The 18,085-nt window shown below is 43.5% G+C and overlaps 1 protein-coding gene across 1 annotated transcript; it reads left to right on the forward strand.

Annotated features, from left to right (window-relative positions):
• The first annotated feature begins 254 nt into the window (after positions 1–254).
• On the forward strand, positions 255–17,961 carry STX10 (syntaxin 10). The gene is made up of 8 exons (XM_048491334.1): positions 255–572; positions 4,465–4,634; positions 4,896–4,990; positions 6,636–6,698; positions 7,314–7,412; positions 12,504–12,610; positions 13,745–13,839; positions 16,806–17,961. Exons 1-8 carry the CDS (start codon positions 538–540, stop codon positions 16,880–16,882), a joined length of 741 nt encoding a protein of 246 aa, XP_048347291.1. The 5' UTR covers positions 255–537; the 3' UTR covers positions 16,883–17,961.
• Positions 17,962–18,085: the final 124 nt, after the last annotated feature.

Below are 18,085 nucleotides of genomic sequence, written 5' to 3' on the forward strand. Positions count from 1 at the left end.
AAATGCAGGTAAAAATAATTTCAGTAATGCATGAATGACAGGTGAAACATGCTGTCGAGTCATTGATGCGCGTTATGGCCCGGGGGGTGCAAGAACCCAAACGCATCGGTTGGCAAGGTTGAAGCGAGATAACACATTATACATTAATAAACGAGAACCCCAGGAGGACGTGCCGCTATTCTGGGCTGGGTTTCTTGTAGGAGTGACGCAGGATCCATTTCCAGGAAGTTGCAAGGGGGAGGAGGGAACGAAATGGGGCCAAAAAACCCCGGGGGAGATTCCAGGGACTCTCTCCAACCAGCTGCCCAGGGTGGATCCCTCCCCTCCTCTGGCTCCTCCTTTTAGGAAAGGCTGTGTCCACTTTGGAAGCCGGGCGGGGTGAGTCGGGAAGAGGCGCCCACGGTGCAAGTGGCTGCCCAGGTGATTGCAGGACGGGCAGGCGAGGAAAGCATGGGCGTGGCTCCTTGGTGCCCGGCTAGCCGACTTGGCGCGGTCTTCCGGGAGACGACTCGGGGCGAGTAGGTGGATCAGTCGGCGATGTCTTTGGAGGACCCTTTCTTCGTGGTGAAAGGGTGAGTGACAGCTGCTCCCACCACCGTTCAGCCTAGTGCAGATCGCAGCTGTAGAGAGCAGACTGGCACCTCGTGGGGTTTGCAAGCGTTGGAAGGTTTGAGTAATTTGGAAATCTCCAGGCGCTGGGAAGCCTGGGAAGAAGTTGTCTTCAGCGTAATTGTTCAGAAACTCTTGGGAACAAATTTGTAAGGCAAGCCTTGACAAATTGTAATTCTAGATCAGCGGTTCCCTTTTTGGGGCCGCCGCCAATTGGTTCCGCAAAGTCATCCCCCGGTGCCCTAAATCCTACCCAATTAAAAACATTATTCAAAATAGTGCTTTGCATGACTCACTTAGGAAGATAATAGCTATTAAATGGGGGAAAAACCCAGAAACAATTAATTTACATCTATTCACAATTCAATTAAAATGTTTTAGTTTAATTTATGCAACGAAATTGGACTTGACCCTGTGATTTCAGCTTTTCAAAGTCAGAAAAAAGTTTCTGATTGTTTCCACCAGATTTGCCAGGATGGTTACTTAGCTTGATTTATTGAACAACACAATTGAAGGGGCCCACCCACATCCCCCTGCTGCCTCATAGTGTTCCTCATAAGTAACCCCTGTCCTGCCCACTTTAGGAACCTCTGGTCTAGATGCTGTTAACACCCCCCCCCCAATTAGGAGCTAGACACCAAAATTTTAATGACCATATTTTTAAATTATTTCTACCACAAAACTAAAAGCTCTTCACAGTTTCTTGTAATTTTATTTAAATTATGACAAAGGTGTTGTAGTATGTATAACTATAGGTGTAACTCTAGGTGGTTATCATCACAAAACAGTTTGCCCCAGTTCCTCATAATTCCAGCATTGCTTTAAAAATCTCCATTTGCGTGAATACTGGAGCCAGTATAGAAAGCAACTGGTTAAGAAATGTAAGCATCTACTGAGTGGTGTAAACTTAAGTTTTACAAATAAGTAAGCAATGAGAAGAACTTCATGCACATCAATTTTTAGCTCAAATGACAAAACAGGTTGATAAGAAATGATAAGTACTTCCACTGAGAGGTGCCAGGAGAAAAACATCAATAAAGTCATTGCTGAAAATGCAAACTGCCATAGTGAAAATTCCTATGTGCTATGGAGACCTGACATTTGGAATTTGTCAAGCCTTATCATGAGGCAAAGGGGGCTTCCATAACACCAGATGAAACAGGGTTACAGAATGGATTTGTCATGCTCTACAGAGCACTTGGTTCAGGGTTGTCCAACACCCCATAAAAAACTCAATATTTGGAGAATGGTGTCTGTAAGTTTTAAGTTATGGACACAGTTTGGCTATGCTCTCCATGAAAGCATAATTGTCTATTGGAACAAATTCAGTTAGCGCAACCTTTGCTTTACAAACTAGGTGTTTTCAGTTTTTTGCCATTGCTGCTGTGCAAACAAACTCATTTTATCAGTTCAACAGTAGATTCATAAGAGGCTGCAATAACTGTTTGGAAGCAGTGGTTTGTTTTCTAGATGTGTCTTTTGTAGTGAGAGTAGATCAGTGTAGCTCATGCTTGGTTGCACTGTGTCACAGTAGTGTAATCTGAAGCAGTCTACTCAATAGGGTTTACTTTCAGACAAGTTAGTATTCTCCTTGTTTTGCCCTGCTGAGCTTGGTGATTGGATAAGCTGTCCATATTGTGCCAGCCTATGAAATAGCAGCACTGTACCCTTAAAGGAATTTAATTCTGTTCCAGCAGATAGGAATGGAAGGATCAATACTTTGCTAACTGCCAATGATTATAAGTCAGTGTTGCCTCATTTCTTTGACCCCTTTTATCTGATTACATCATCTTAGCAGTGTGGCCTATACTTCTTACCTCATTCACTACCTCAATAATCCTCCTGTTTTACAAAGTGAGAGCAAACAGCAGAAGCTGGTGAAATGTAATTTGCGTCAGAATTAAGGTCTCATAGATTCAGCATTTCACCACTGGACTAAGCTAGTTCTGTAATTACGATTTCTGTCCCAACGGATACCTCAACTGAGAACAGAAACAGTAGAGAATCCGTGTCAGTGTGTATTGGATCTTATGGACTGTGACCAGTACATCCAGATGTATTGGTAATGCACACTGCACATTTACGGAGGAATAAGTCCCACTGAACACAGTGTGACTTTTGAGGTAAGCGTGCATAGGATTTTACTGCTAGGCTTTCTAAATGGTGAGAGGCCTTTAAGCCTTAACTGGAGCCTTAGCTCATTCCCAATACTGTTCTGAATGCCTGGAACATGTTAAGTAACAATAAATGGAAGTATCTTGTTCACAGTACATTTTCCTCATTGCACAGTATTAAGTAACCAACAGTCTCTTTCTTTCTTTCTTTCTTTCTTTCTTTCTTTCTTTCTTTCTTTCTTTCTTTCTTTCTTTCTTTCTTTCTTTCTTTCTTTCTTTCTTTCTTTCTTTCTTTCTTTCTTTCTTTCTTTCTTTCTTTCTTTCAATACTAAAACCAGGGGATATACATTGAAAATGCTGGGGGAAGAATTAGGACTAATAAAAGAAAACATTTCTTCATGCAATGCGTGATTTGTGTTTGGAATATGCTGCCACAGAGTTGGTGATGGCCACTAATCTAGATAGCTTTAAAAGGGGCTTGGACAGATTTATGGAGAAGACGATCTATGGCTACCAATCTTGATTCTCCTTGATCTGAGATTGCAAATGCCGTAGCAGACCAGGTGCTCAGGAGCACAGCAGCAGCAAGCCATTGCTTTCACATCCTGCATGTGAGCTCCCAAAAGTGGGCCACTGCGAGTAGCAGAGTGCTGGACTAGATGGACTCTGGTCTGATCCAATAGGCTCTTTCTTATGTTCTTAGTCAATCCGTACTCACTTGGCATTAGGCAGCAGAGCCTCCAGGTCAAGGTAGTCTTGATATGACATTCCTTTTAGTTTAATTAATAAGTTTTCACTAAGCATGTTACCTGATAGTTATGCAATTTCTTCTGAACACTCAGCCAATTCCTCACTGGAGTAGGTCATAAAATCTATTTGTGAAGGAACATTGCTTAACATCAAAATGTTCTTTCTTCAGTGTGTATATGTATGCTATGTAGAAATCAGTTTGTAAATTATTTTACTTTGTTTTCTCCTGACTTGGTTCTGAGGATGGTATATAATAGTTCCTCCCCCCGTACCCCTTGTAATCCCCACAAGCTGAGAGAGGATGAATGTCCCACAGTCACCCAGTGAGCTTCATGGCAAATTGTGGATTAAAGCTTGGTCACTGTACTGTAGTCCAGCACTTTAACCACTATACAACAGTGGCTTTCAAATCTAGATTATGTTGCGAGCTCACACCATATTTGTCAGATCACCTGCCCATGTATGTCTGTATTATATGTTTGTGGGTGAGAAAATGGGGAGGGGGGGCTTTATAAAACTGTCCTTCCTGGTCATCTGGAAATTATTCTTACCTACCACAGGTGACCAGGTGAATAGCTTTTACAAGACTCTGTAGAGTTGTTGGGCAGCAGTTTCTACAGATTCCATTTTCCAAGCAGATGTCTGAAGTGAAATGGCTGAGGTACAGATGCCTTAGCATACAGCAAGGAGCTCTGCCTTATTCCAGACTTCAGCTTAGATACTGCAGAGCTGTATGACTCATGACCTTCTGAGCCAAATTTAGCCCAGCTATCATGTATGGAGATCAAACAGCAATTCAAGAAACCTTTTAGATTTGTTACTTATCTGAGATTGTGCCAGAAAAATGGAGGGCTTGTCAAGTGCAGAGCTGGTGGGTTGCATTCTGCTAGTTGTTCACATGCATGGACTTGAAGCAGAGAGGCAACACCTCGTCCTAGTTCCTTTGCCTCATATGTCGCCCTCATTCCACAACCTGTTTTATGTTCCACAGTGAGGTTCAGAAAGCAGTAAATTCAGCACATGTGCTGTACCAGCGCTGGTGTCAGCTGCTTCAGGAAATTGACATTGTCAACAAAGAGGAATTTGACTGGACAACAAATGAACTCCGCAACAGTTTGCGCAGCATTGATTGGGACTTGGAGGATCTGGAGGAAACCATTTATATCCTTTTGTGGCCAGTACCTATTGAAATGGGCTGGAGTTGTGGGAGTTGGGTCTCCAGATACTGGAGTTGCTTCAGTTTTCTACAGTGTTAGAATTACAGGGTATTGCAAGGGCATGACTCTTTACAAAGCTCTTTGCTGGAACTGGAAAGGAAATATATTCTGCTGTGTGATTCTGCTGGCCTCTGGTTGGAATATTTGTAAAAACTATACTCAAAGCTAAATTATTCAGAACTCTTTGCACTTAACGTAAGCACACGCATTGTGGAATCAAACCCCCGTAAGTTCAAAATTGAGTCCTCTGAGATAGCAGCCCGGCGTGCTTTTGTCACAGAGATGAAGGTATCCATTAAGGTGAGTCTTCCCCAAAGATACACCTGGCCATTATCATGATATAGCAAAAAGTACAGTTAAAGTGTTCTCAGTAGTTAAATACTTTTGTAGTAAATGTGAAGATTTGGGACTGTTTCCCCATGTCTGAGGTGAAATACTTTCTAAGAGAAAGCAGTAGAGTTTGTATTATATTGAAGATGTTCAAATGGGAAAATCTGTTCCCAAATTTGGTGAATAGAGGTGGTTGAAGTTGTGATGAGGCTAAAGGTTATGTTAAATTTCCTCAATTATTTTTCTTATATATGTAGGGACTGTGCAAGAGTGCCTATTCTTAGAGAGACTATGCAGTGATGCCCAGTGGCTCAGGAGTCACTTGTGCCTTTTCTGCATACTCCTCCCCAATGGGGCACTTGTCCCATGTTTCAGGAAAGTAGCAAGGCCCTTGCTTGGCGGGGCCTGTAGTTAACAGGTGGTTAGGGTTCCTACCTTGAGACGGGGTGTCAGAGGAATTAGTAAGCTTATTTTATTTATTTAATACATTTATATACCCTGCCTTTCTCCCTAATGCCATGGTGGCGAACCTTTGGCACTCCAGATGTTATGGACTACAATTCGCATCAGCCCCTTCCAGCATGGCCAATTGGCCATGCTGGCAGGGGCTGATGGGAATTGTAGTCCATAACATCTGGAGTGCCAAAGGTTCGCCACCACTGCCCTAATGGGAACCCAAGTGGGTTGCATCAACCCCTTCTCCATTTTATCCTCACATCAGCCCCTGTGAGGTAGGTTAGGCAGAGAAAGTGTGATTGGCATAAGGTCACCCAGGAAGTTTCCATGGCACAAGTCTCTCAAGTTCTCCCAGGTAAGCTGCAACTTAAGTTTGTGGAACATTGTTTCTCTGCATTCATGGTAGGAATGGAAGTAAATGTAGTAAATTGATAGAAAGTACAAATGTAGCTCTCCATGAGCCCCATTAGATTGTTGGACTAGGAGTGAAGAGGCTGGGTTCAAATCTTTGCTTGGTCATGAAGCTCATGAGTGATGTAATGTTAGTCACTCTCTCAGCTGAATCTGTCTCCCAGGGTTATGAGGATCTAACGGAGGAGTGGAGAACCATGTATGTTGATATGAGCTCCTTGGACAATGGGCTCAGGGGTCCACAACCAATTTGAACCTCACAGCACATTTGGAATTCTGACATAGCATGGTGGAAGATCCACAAAATGGCTGCCCCAGGAAATGGAGCCATCCACAAAATGATTACCACTGCCTAACTTCCATAACACAGTGTAGATCCTTGTGCTGTGGTAGCAGCTGCTGCCAAAACAATATTTTAAAAAGTGCACAGCCATTCAAATCTCCAATAGCCAATCAGAAGTCTTGCTAGGCCTCCCCCCCACTTCCTAAAAACACTTGGCAGACAGCAGAGAAAGTGTGCCCGTGGGCAGCATGTTGGGAACCCCTGCAATAGATAGTAATAGAATTAGTGTATACCAGGGTATCCTTGAACTTAGGATAAAACATACACATTTATGAAAGTGACTGGCAAGGCTCGTGATAGCGTACATGCCTTAGGATCCTTTGGAAAAATATATTCTTAATGTTGTTATAGAGTCACTGTCTTTACTGATATTTATGCTTTACTGCTTTCCTTTTGTTATTTTAGGAAATATGGGATCACATATTCAGTCCAACAGCACAAGCCATTATTGAAAGGAAAAATAGAGAGGTAGGTGCATTCCATCTTTTCTCCTGTGTGCTGAACTGGGAATTGCCATCTCTGCCTTGAAACACACAAGGAAACCTTGGTCCTTTTGCTCATTTTCAACCTAATCTGCCAAACAGGATTGTGGTGAGGATGAAACAGAGGGGTGAGGAGATCCACATAGTACCACCCCCACCACCCCCGCTCTTTGCCAGATGTGCATTAGTGCTCTAACCAGGGGTAACTGCACCTTTCTCATCCAAGATACACAGGACTAACCTGGCTTGCCTCTCTCCTAGTGAATCTTCCTGTGTTTCACTGTTAGACATCCATCCTCAGGGCAAAGATTTTGCCTCTGAACTTCTAAAAGTGAAAGCACTACCATATTTGCCAGTTCACCAGGGAGCATATGCCTCCTGTGTATTATGGCCAATCTCATTCTCACTGAACAGAAAAAAGTCCCCATTTCATTTCATGAGAACAGAAAAGTTACTACCTTCTAGCAGGTGGCAGGTTGTTGGGAAATGCAATCTGTTGCTTTTCCCACCTGGTTCACTTCTAGGATTTGTGTTTCTCCCTGCAAGTTCACTGTGTGCTACTTGAATCCTGTATGCTCAGATTTTTCTTCCTTCCATGTAGATGCCAGTGGGGAGCAAGGAACGATCTCGGCTCTTGGAGGCAGAGGGACTCTCAACAGTCAATTTACATGCTCTGGAAGAGCAGCAGTTGCACCAAAAGGTGGGAATAGGAACATTCATCTCCACTTACATGCCAGTGGACTAATCTCATTCACTAATTCACCACCAGCCCTTCTTAAAGAGACCAGCAGGTATCATCAGCTGCTCAGTGAAGTTTAAAGCCCCCATTTAACTTAAGGATCCTTCAAATTTAAGTGATACTTCTGTTGGAGGAAGGCTTCCAACTTGGCCAAGTTGGATACATCTCCAGTTTAGTGTGGTCACTGAGAAGAATCATAGCCAAGCTGGATAGAAGAAGAGGAGGAGGAGTTTGGATTTATATCTCCCCTTTCACTTCTGTAGGAGACTCAAAGGGGCTTTATCCTTTCCCTTTCCCCCTCACAACAAACACCCTTTGAGGTGGGTGGGGCTGAGAGAGCTCCGAAGAACTGTGACTAGCCCAAGGTCACCCAGCTGGCGTGTGTTGGAGTGCACAGGCTAATCTGAATTCCCCAGATAAGCCTCCACAGCTCAAGTGGCAGAGCAGGGAATCAAACCCGGTTCCTCCAGATTAGAATGCACCTGCTCTTAACCACTATGCCACTGGTCCAGTTTAGTGTGGTCACTGAGAAGAATCGTGGCCAAGCTGGATACGTCTCCAGTTTACTGTGGTCACTGAGAAGAATCGTGCAAACACTGTCAATTGGATTTGTGGTATGCAGACAACTTCTTTCTGGTTCTCTTCTGGTATCGCTTCCTGTCCCCACTGTCAAGCTCAAGGTTCTTTGCAGCAGGAAGGAACAGCTTTCCGCTTCCTATCAAAGTGCTGGAGGCTAGACTTCTTAGGTAGGATTCAGCACTACATTTCTGTTGACAGAAAGGAGGTCATGAGGAAATCCTGGTTCCCCTGTCTTACAATAGCCCAAAAATAATTTCTATGGGATGCCCTCCTCCTCAGCAGTAGCATTTCAAATAGGAGGAGCCATGAAATACATACTCTGGCCGTGGAAGTCCTTGCAGTCATAGAAATGTTGTGCTGGACTCAGTTCCTGTAATGGGTCTAGCACAATGGGGAGAAATGCTTTCAAACTTGCTGTCTTATTGCAGTTCAAAATTCACCCCCAAGCACCGGGCATGGTTACTCAGTATTAGGTTGTCATTTGTGAAGTGGAATAATAATGACTTCCCTGCAGCAGGTCATGTGAAAACAGGTAAGCAAATGTAGTTGCATGCTCTGGAATAGTTTGGGTTACAAATCTATATAACAAATTCTTTTTCATAACTATAGCATAATTCTCCTGCTACATATTACCAAATGACTGTTATTTATTTATGTAGGAGATTTTTATGCTCCATCTCCAGAGACCTGCTCAAATCAAAAATAATAAATGATTGCTATAAAAACAGCAAGCTATTCAAATAACAAGCTATAAAATAACAACAAGCTATAAAAACAGCAAGCTGTTAAAATAAGCCCAGAGACATAAAACAAACTTCATATGAGAAGCAGGCCATACAATGTTGGAAGAATAAAACCCCTAATTATAAGCCTGAGAAAACAAGATGCATTTTAGCCTGTGCCTAAAAAAAAGGAAAGTAGGTGCCTGGTACGCCTCAAAGGAAAAGGAGTTCTAAAGGTGAGGAGCCACCAGAAAAAATGTCCTGCCTTTAGTTGCCACCTGCCTCACTTCAGATGATGGGGCACAGAGAATAGGGGTAGGGAGGTAGAACTTAACTGGTGTGAGGTGGACTGTACAGGAAGAGGTGGTCCTTCTGGTACCCTAGCCCCAAGTTCTTTAGGGCCACCCAGAAACAGATGGGTAGCCAATGCTCCCATCACTTATGTGATTCAATCCCTGTCGCAGGTCCCCTGGTTTTAACCTAGCAAATGCCAAGGCCCTCTTTTGAAAGCCAGCATCGTGTAGTGGTTAAAAGCAGTAGGCTTTAATCCGGAGAACTGGTGTTGATTCTCTACTCCTCTACATGAATGGTGGACTCTAATCTGGTGAACTGGTTTGATTCCCTGTTCTTCCACATGAAGCCTGCTGGATGACCTTGGGCTAGTCATAGTACTCTTTCAGTCCCACGTACCTCACAAGGTGTCTGTTGTGGGAAAGGAAAGTCAATTGTAAACCACTTTGAGACCTTTGAAAGGCTGAGAAAAGCGAGGTTTAAAACCAACCCTTCTTCTAATTCCACTTAAAGATGCCTAGCAGTTGCTCTTGTTCATGTGGTGAGTCCTTGAAGAGGTTATCTGTTAGTCTTGATTTCAGACTGTTGTTAAGGGATGTTAGACAATATCTTATTTCAATTTTTCAAAGTTGCCTTTGAAGGTAATTTTGAACTCTTCCATAAATGCAACAAAATATGGATATTTGCATTTTTGGAGAGATCACAAAATTCATTATTTTCATTTTAAACATTTGAAATCTTACCTTTCTACTCATTTAGAATGCTTGAGGCAGCAAACAGTTAAAAAGGTATTAAAATCAACCTAAAAATTTTAAGTACATGCATAGATATATATGTGTGTATGTTAAACAAAGAAGACGGAGTGTCAGGAAGGGGATGCCAAACAAAACAAATAAGTCTTCAGCTGTGTTCAGAAAACAGTGGTAGAGATAGAAAGACAGATCTCCCTGGAGAAGGAATTCAACAGTTTTGGTGACATAATCTTTCTTGGGTTGCCACTCTTATTGTCTCAGATTTTGAGGACACCAAAGCAGATCCCCTGAAGAGGACTGCAATGCCTGGATAATTTCACATCAGACTAGATGTTCCTTACGGTACACTGGTCCCAAGTCATATTAGGTCTTTAAAGATCAATACCTTGACATGAGCCCAGAAGCAAATTGGGAGCCAGTATAGACGGATCAAGACTGGAGAAATATGGACACTACATCCCATTCCAATCAGCATTATGTTCTACTTATAGTTTCCTGTTCAAGGGCAGCCCCATTTACAGTGCATTACAGTAATCTAATCTAGTTGTCACCAGGCATGCAAGTTCATTGTGCCAAGATCATTGATGCTGAGGAAAGGCTGCAGATGGCTCACCAACTGAAGCTGGTGGAAATTGCTTCTAGGCCATCACTGCCACCTGCTTATCCAACAAGAGGCCCAGGTCCATCAACATCCACAATTGATGAACCTAGTCCTTTAGAGGGATGCAACCAAATCCAGAACAGGAGCCATTCAAATCTTAGGTCAGTCCTTCCATGCATCAGTAGCACCTATACCTTATTGGAATTATTCTGCATGTATTAGCCCTCATCCAACTCAAAACTCTCTTCAGGTATCAGTTCACGTTTTTCACAGCTTCTCTGAGATCTACAGGAAGCATTAGGTAGAACTGAGTATCAACCCAGTCCAAATCTCTGGATGACCTCACCCATTGATTTCATCTAGATGTTAAAAAGCTGGGAGGAAAGATGCTACCTTGGGGGCCCTTGTTATATCTACTCTCCAGGTAGGACCAAAATTGTGCCTCCCAGTCCCAACCCAAAAAGGTGGTCCAGAAGGAGACTGTGACTGATGAAATCAAAAGCTATGGAAAAGTCCAGGAGAATCAACAAGGTCACATTCCCTTGTCCAACTCCCAGCACAGGTTATCTGCCAGTACAACAGCAGCCAAATCAATCCCATAACCAGGCCTGAAAGCAGATTAGAAAGGATCCAAGCAATCTACTTTATCCGGAAATCCTTGAAGTTGTCCAGCTACTACTTGTGCCATTCTTGAACAAGGTAATGGAACATTTGAGACTGAGCAATATTCAAATCTCCTGGTCCAAATTAGATTTCTTTACGAATGAATGTGACAGCATCTGTTTCAAGGTTGGGGTGACCATCTCCTCTCTCAAGCAGGCATTTTACTGTCTTCCAGACTCAGTAGACCAGCCCCTTCCACAACAGTATAGTTAAGCAACCAGGGGAAGCAAGGCATATGCAAGCAAGTAGTAGGTCTCAGACTTCCAAGAATCATGTCCACATCCTTTGGCTGAATAAACTGGAAAGTATTTCACACAACTGAAGAAGCCAGCCCCCCAGTGCTGTCAGACCCAGATTAGCATGGATGTGAGAAATTTTATCTGCAAAGTGTTGGGCAAACTGGTCAACATGAGAACATTACTGCATCTTTTCACAGTCTCTGTAGCTCAGTTGCCTTTAGGAAGGCCTGTTTTTCCTGCATTTTTGGTTACATTGTAAGATCTTGGACAAGGGCAGTCATGGTTCTGTTTTTTGTCTGACTTCTGAAACCTTTTTCCTCCCTGAGGACTCCTTTATTGTCTCTTTTCTGGCAACAGGCTTCTTAAGGGGAAAAGTCCAGGCTCCTTGGATGTTCAGTAGCAGTTGCCACAATTCACCGTTAAAGTGTCAAAGAGAGACTTCATTCAGAGTGACACTACTCAACTGGAAGTCATGATAATATTGAACCAGTGGCGTAGCACCAGCGGGGCTGGGTGGGGCTCAACACCCTGGGAGGAGCAGTGGAGGGGGTGTCTGGGCTGCAAAGGAGGCGTGGCGTTCTGGGGTGGGGGCTGACGGCAGCAGGGCATGCACCCCGGGCGCAGTTCCCCCTCGTTCTACCACTGTATCGAACTTGGTTTCTGTAGAGCCTGAACAAACTGTTTCTATAGTTCAGTATGCAAAGTAATCATCCCTTTTAAATGTTGTGTATGTTGTATATTATTTCTTTTGATTTGCCTGTTCAGCAGAAGTTGGGAGTGGTCCACACCTTGTCTATTTACTCTTCTGGATAGACATTCTTTTCCCTTATACTCTGCTTAGTGAAATGAAAGATGCTGGCTTGATAAGGGGATTTTCGGGCTTTGTTTCTTAAGTGGTTTCCACATGGGTCAAAAACAGCAGTGTGAAAACAGTGTAAAATGGTTTAAAACGGTGTGAAAGTGTTTACACCGTTTTCACCTTGCTGTTTTTGGCCCATGTGGAATCTGCTGAAGTATTATCTCCCTACCCTGATCGTGATTTTGTCTGCTTTGTGTACGTATATTTCTGCCATTGGGGATTACACTTCACTCATTTGAAGCAGTGAACTATGGCTCTCAGAAAGCTGTTACTGTCAAACTCAGTAGCCACAAGACTTGTTGATTGCTTTGTTGTCAGACTTCCCTGATGTCTGTCTCCTCGGCAGCTTATCATTGATGCCCAAGATGAGCAGATGGAGCTGGTCTCAGGTAGCATCCGAGCCCTGAAACACATGTCTGGCCAGGTTGAAGAGGAGTTGGACGCGCAGGCTGTGTAAGTGCAGACAGCAGGGGACAGTGGAAACCATTCCTTTGCAGGGTATGCAGAAAAGTGCCTTCCATAGTGCTCAGAAAGGGGAACAAAACTCTCCCCCAGTAGTCCAAATCCAGCTGTCCTGCTTTTGTCATTAGCTGATCTTGTAAAGCTGGCTTAATCAAAGAGCAGGATCCATGACCTTCATCTATTTAGGAGTGTGCCTAGCAACTGATTTTTAACTGAGGATGTATTTTTAATTCAGCAGGGCCACCCACTCAGCCCCATGTCTGTTTAGGCCCAGGCAAAAGGTACTTGAAGCCCCCCAGCAGGAGCAACAAAAGAGGCTGTGTCACAGCTCTCCCACGTTAGCCCTTGCTGCCATTCGCCTTGCCTTGGGTCTGGGACAGAGTAGCTGAGGTTCACAATGAGGAAACTCTGTTGAAGTCTCAACTGCTGCCAGAAAGGAGCTAAAGAGTCTTTGGCCTCCTGCTTGGCTTTGAGGCTGGGGTGCCTTGTTAAACACCTGAACCTTCTTTAGATGGGATTCTCAGGTTCAGGGACTATGCTAGGGGAGAAATGGGAAGCCTGCCCCTCTTCCCCCATGAAGGGTCAGATTCATTCCCCAGCTCTTTATTTCCTATTCCTCATTATTAGGACTTGAATTAGGAGCCAGCATGGTGTAGTGGTTAAGACATTGGACTAGGACCTGGGGAGCTCAGGTGTGAATCTCCACTCTGCCATGGAAACTTGCTGGGTGACCTTGGGTCAGTCACACTCTCCCAGCAAGTGTTTGGATGGGAGACCTCAAAGAAATACTAGGGGTGTGACATGGAGGCAAGCAATGGCAAACCACCTGCCTCTAAATATCTCTTGATTTGAAGACCCTACAGGATTGCTATAAGTCTGCTGTGTTTTGGCAGCAAAAAAACAAACAAAAACCCTCTTAACAGAGACAGGATCTTCCCACCCCACCCCCAAATAGAAAACATACATGGGGCATCGTGTATTTGTACAAGGCTGAGATCTTCATGCTTTGTACAGCCATCTATTTGGGACCAGTGCTTTGATGGTCATTGGGAAAGACAAGGCATGCACGTGTTGGAAAGGATATGGTTGCTGCCTGAAGTGATAATACCTTTACTGACTTTTCAGGATGCTGGAAGACTTTGCTCATGAGATGGATGGCACTCATAGCCACATGGATGGAGTGCTCATAAAGATGTCCAGAGTTTCACACATGACCTCAGGTGAGGGATAAAGCTCTTTATCATTCATTCTTGTTCAAACCTAAGTCAGAAACCACAAGTCCTGGTTTCTGTCTACTTTGTAATTCACAGGACCATTATACCCATTAGGGATTGTTTTGGTACAAGGAGTTTTGACCACCCCACCCCCTCAAAAAAATCCCCAGATTTCCTTTACACCTATCCTCAGCTCTCAACTTTGGGAAGGTTTGGAGTCAAATGATTAAAGAGATTGAGTCTGAGTGCTTACCTACCTGCTTTTGTAGAAATATTAAATATTTATTTTCTAAGTTCAGACTGCTGCCATCTGGATACTTTTAGCCATTTCCAGGAGCCAGCGTCCGTATTCTCTGTCTCTGCAGTACTGCCCTTCCCACTCCTTCCAGCACATGCTCAGCCTCTCCTGTGTTCAGTCACAGCAAGATGGGCTCATTTGCTTGAGGACAGGCAAAGAATTTTGGTTCATGGCCAACACCGTATGATTCTAGCAGGAATACCAAAGTGTGGTTTATTAATCTTGTTTGACAGTTTTTTCCCCTTTCCTACTGCCATGGATTATTTTCATTTACCTTTTTGGTGTCTCTTATTCTTTCTCTTACAGTTGATTAGGCCAATTTGGATGCCCTCACGGCAGAAAAGTAGGATGGAAATGCCTTTAATAGTAATTTCCTGACAGTATGTCGCAATAGCCGTTGCAGTTAAAACCACAGAGAATTTTGTGGCTCACCACATGTAGTTTGCCATAAGCTTTTATGCATCTGAGCCCACTTTGTCAGGTGCATCAGATGTCATGCTTAGAGGGCAGTGATGCATCTTTGACTGGAATCAATAAACAGGCTCTGGATGGTTAATCAGAAATCTTTATTGAACACAGCTGGTACCTGACTGTGACAAAGCCAGTTCTGGCAGGCTATAGTAAAACGGTTACATTTATCCCTGTGGTTTTCCCGCCAGAAATCCTCCTGCCTAGTTCGCATGGAATGTGAGAATGTTACAGCGGAAAGAAGGATGTTTGGGAGTCAAGCATCTCAAGGACAGCACAGTGATAATGTCCAGCCACCTGCCACTTCCCCCTGTGCCAGGGTAACATCTAGTTTGATTACAGTTGCAAGCATTAAAAAAAAATCTAAGAGCAGGAAAGATCCATTAACATATCAGACATGAAGAAAGCTTTCCCCCTCCCCAAAGGCAGGTGTGAGTCCTTGCACCTTAGTCCCACTCATCGATGACAGGCCCTATATCTGATGCAGTAGGCTCCAAATGAGGAAAGCCCATGCCACACTAAAGGAGCCACAAGACAATCTTGTTTCAGTAATAATTCTGTAACAACAGGAACATTGGTGAAGTGGACTACACTATGGGTTCCCCCATCCCCAAAGCCACAAGCTGCAGCATCAGATAGATAGGAACAGATTCAGTCAGTCTGCCACTATCATTGCAACCCAATAGAAATTACAATAGGTTCTCAGCAATTGTTCTCTACTTTCGGATGAAGTCTTGTTAGAAGTATGTGTCCAAAACCACAAACAATACAACAGTACCACAAGGTATCTGAAATACATGCCCTAATTACACTGATAAAAATCCTGTGTAACACGAAGTAAAGGTCCTGTGTAATACAATAAAAGTCCACTAAGCTATCCAGAAGCCAGATGTGAACCGGCCTTGTCCAAGCTTCAAGGCTAGTGGAACATAAATTCCATATGTCTGTGCTTCCAAAATGTACAAAAGTTTGTTTGAACGGCAATGATTTGAAATCATCAGGGACCGTAGTCTGCTGTGAAAACCCTGGCTGTATTAAATAGGACCTTTGCTTGTACTACTCAGGCTTTTTACCAGTGTTATTAGGGCATGTATTTCAGATACCTTGTGGTATTGTTGTGGTGTTTGTGGTTTTGGACATGTATTATACTTACAAGACTTCATCTGAAAGTAGAGAGCAATTGCTGAGAGCCTTCTCCAGTGTAATTTCTATTGGGTTGTATTGTGTGCACTGATCCCCATTTAATTCAAAAGGTGGTGCCACTATGACTGGTCATGATTATCAAAGGGCAGAAGAGACAGAATGATGCCAGGGGATAATGCCAAGGGATAAAACCTTGGGAATCCTGGTTAGATCTAAGTTTTCACTGTTTATTCTCTGTCACTCTCAGAAGTCGTAAGTCAGAGGTGGCAAGCTTGCCACAAGTCAAGTATTTAACAGTGCCATCTAATGGATGCTTCATAAAATGTGCAACCCAAGTCTTGGTTTGGTCCTGTCTCTAGCACAAAGAAAAGTGGACTGTACTGCATGGGAAGAAACAGGCAGGAATGCAGACTTGAGATCATAGCCGAGCGCAAAGCCCCTTTATCCCTTTGACTCCTGCCCAAGAAGGCCTCAAAGACTTGCCACTTGTATGTGCTGTGCTATAACATGGCCTCCATGAACATAGGCTAAGTATTGATTAACCAACCAAACTTCTCTTGGCTACTGCATTTTGTCTGGAACTGGCTTTGTCTTATCCCATTCCCTTTAACAGGGCCCTTTAAAACTGCACATAATTGAGGAGGATTTTCCAAACAAGCTAGGTGTTTCTTTATCACCTACCAAGCCATCACGGACTACATTCTTAACTGGACAACATTTATGCTAAAATTGTAAACCAGAACACACTGTCTTGTTCCAGTTTTAAAGAGTGGAAATTGCAGAAGAACAGGACTTGGTTCTCTGAGCATGTTTGGCAGGGTGGGGTATGGCACGGTATGTGGATTAGACTTGGGGTCCCAAATGTAAGATTCAGCATAAGGCGCCTGTGTCCTTTAAATCCAGTTGTTTATGTCCCCTTGGGTTAATATCATGCACTTACAAACAGTTCACGCAGAGATTGCTGTACCTACCTGTGATGGAAAGGATGGAAGTTTTCTAGGGCTTGGGGCTGGTCTCCTTGTGCTCATTCTATTTCCAAGTGTGTGTGCTTTCTCCTTATCAGACCGTCGTCGGTGGTGCATCGCAGGCGTGTTGCTCATCATTGTGGTGGTGGTGCTGATTCTCGTGTTCACTTTGTGATCAAATGGCAGGGAAGGGTGGCAGAGTGCCCCTGTTGAGTAGAACATCTGGAACCACCTCTGCCTCGTGTATCTTGAGCAAAAGTGGAAAAGCCTTCCAACTCGCAAAGAAGCAAGTCATTTTGTTGAAGTTCTTGCTACTGCAGATTTGGTGAAAAGGGAGGGCTTGGAAAGCTGGAGGTTGGTACCTTTACTATGGCAAGTCTGTAAAGTTCCCTTTCGATGTGTGCACTTAAGATATTGGGATGAAGTAACACATAGAAGTTGGTACTCGTTCATGTTGAGAGCATGGGTACCAGTTCAAGTTTCTGTCTTCTGAGTGGCCTTCTCATCATATTTTGAGCCATGTAAGAAGGTGAGAGCACACTGATTTATCTTACTGACATTGAAGAATATGGATCTTTGTCCTCTCTTTGAATTAAAGCAGGTTGGCTCTACATTTGCTGACTGCCAGTGATTGATTTAAGCTCTAAGTTGTGTTTCATCTTGATTAATGCCAGATGGGAACCATCGGGGAGATTGGACAGCATGCTGCTGTGTCTTGCTTTTTAAAGAGATGAAATTACTCAGGGTTGAGCATGATCCAAAGCTGTCCTGTGATTTAAGTACCAAGACCTTTCTTGTTGATTTGGGAATAGAATTCAGGGTGCCACAGTCATTATTCTAATTGGATGATAGCCCCTTCCAGACACTGGGAGCAGAATCCAACAGTCCTGCCACACACGTCTAGGCCTCAGTGCTGTGCTTCAAGAGACTGGTACTGCTTCTGTGCTCCTAAGTACTCCAAGGAAAACATTGTACCAGTGAGTCCACTCAGTCCTGTCTTCCCATCTTGGCATTGGATATAATATGGTGAACATCCTCCAACTAAGATTAAATTTATGCTAAGCCAGATGCTGTCACCAGCTAATTTTGGGTAAGACCCTGTGACCTCTAGATTTTCCTGGATAATAGGTCTGTGTGTGGCTGCTAAGCTGTTACATGCAGTCTGAAGCCATTCTGTGTTTTTACCGATACAATTGTTTAAAATGCCAAATCAATTTTTTTCAAATAAACATTTTATATCTCTGTTTAATAAGAGTCTTTTATTCTGGGTGGTTGTAGTTACTGAAAGTAAGGAGGTCTGGCAAGAGTTCAAGGGACTCTTGTGTACTCAGTGTTGTCTCCCAAAATAGCAACCTGTAGACGCTGCTGGAAGCTGACC

Source organism: Sphaerodactylus townsendi, linkage group LG03 (assembly GCF_021028975.2).
Source record: "Sphaerodactylus townsendi isolate TG3544 linkage group LG03, MPM_Stown_v2.3, whole genome shotgun sequence".
In the NCBI taxonomy this organism is placed as follows: domain Eukaryota; kingdom Metazoa; phylum Chordata; class Lepidosauria; order Squamata; family Sphaerodactylidae; genus Sphaerodactylus; species Sphaerodactylus townsendi.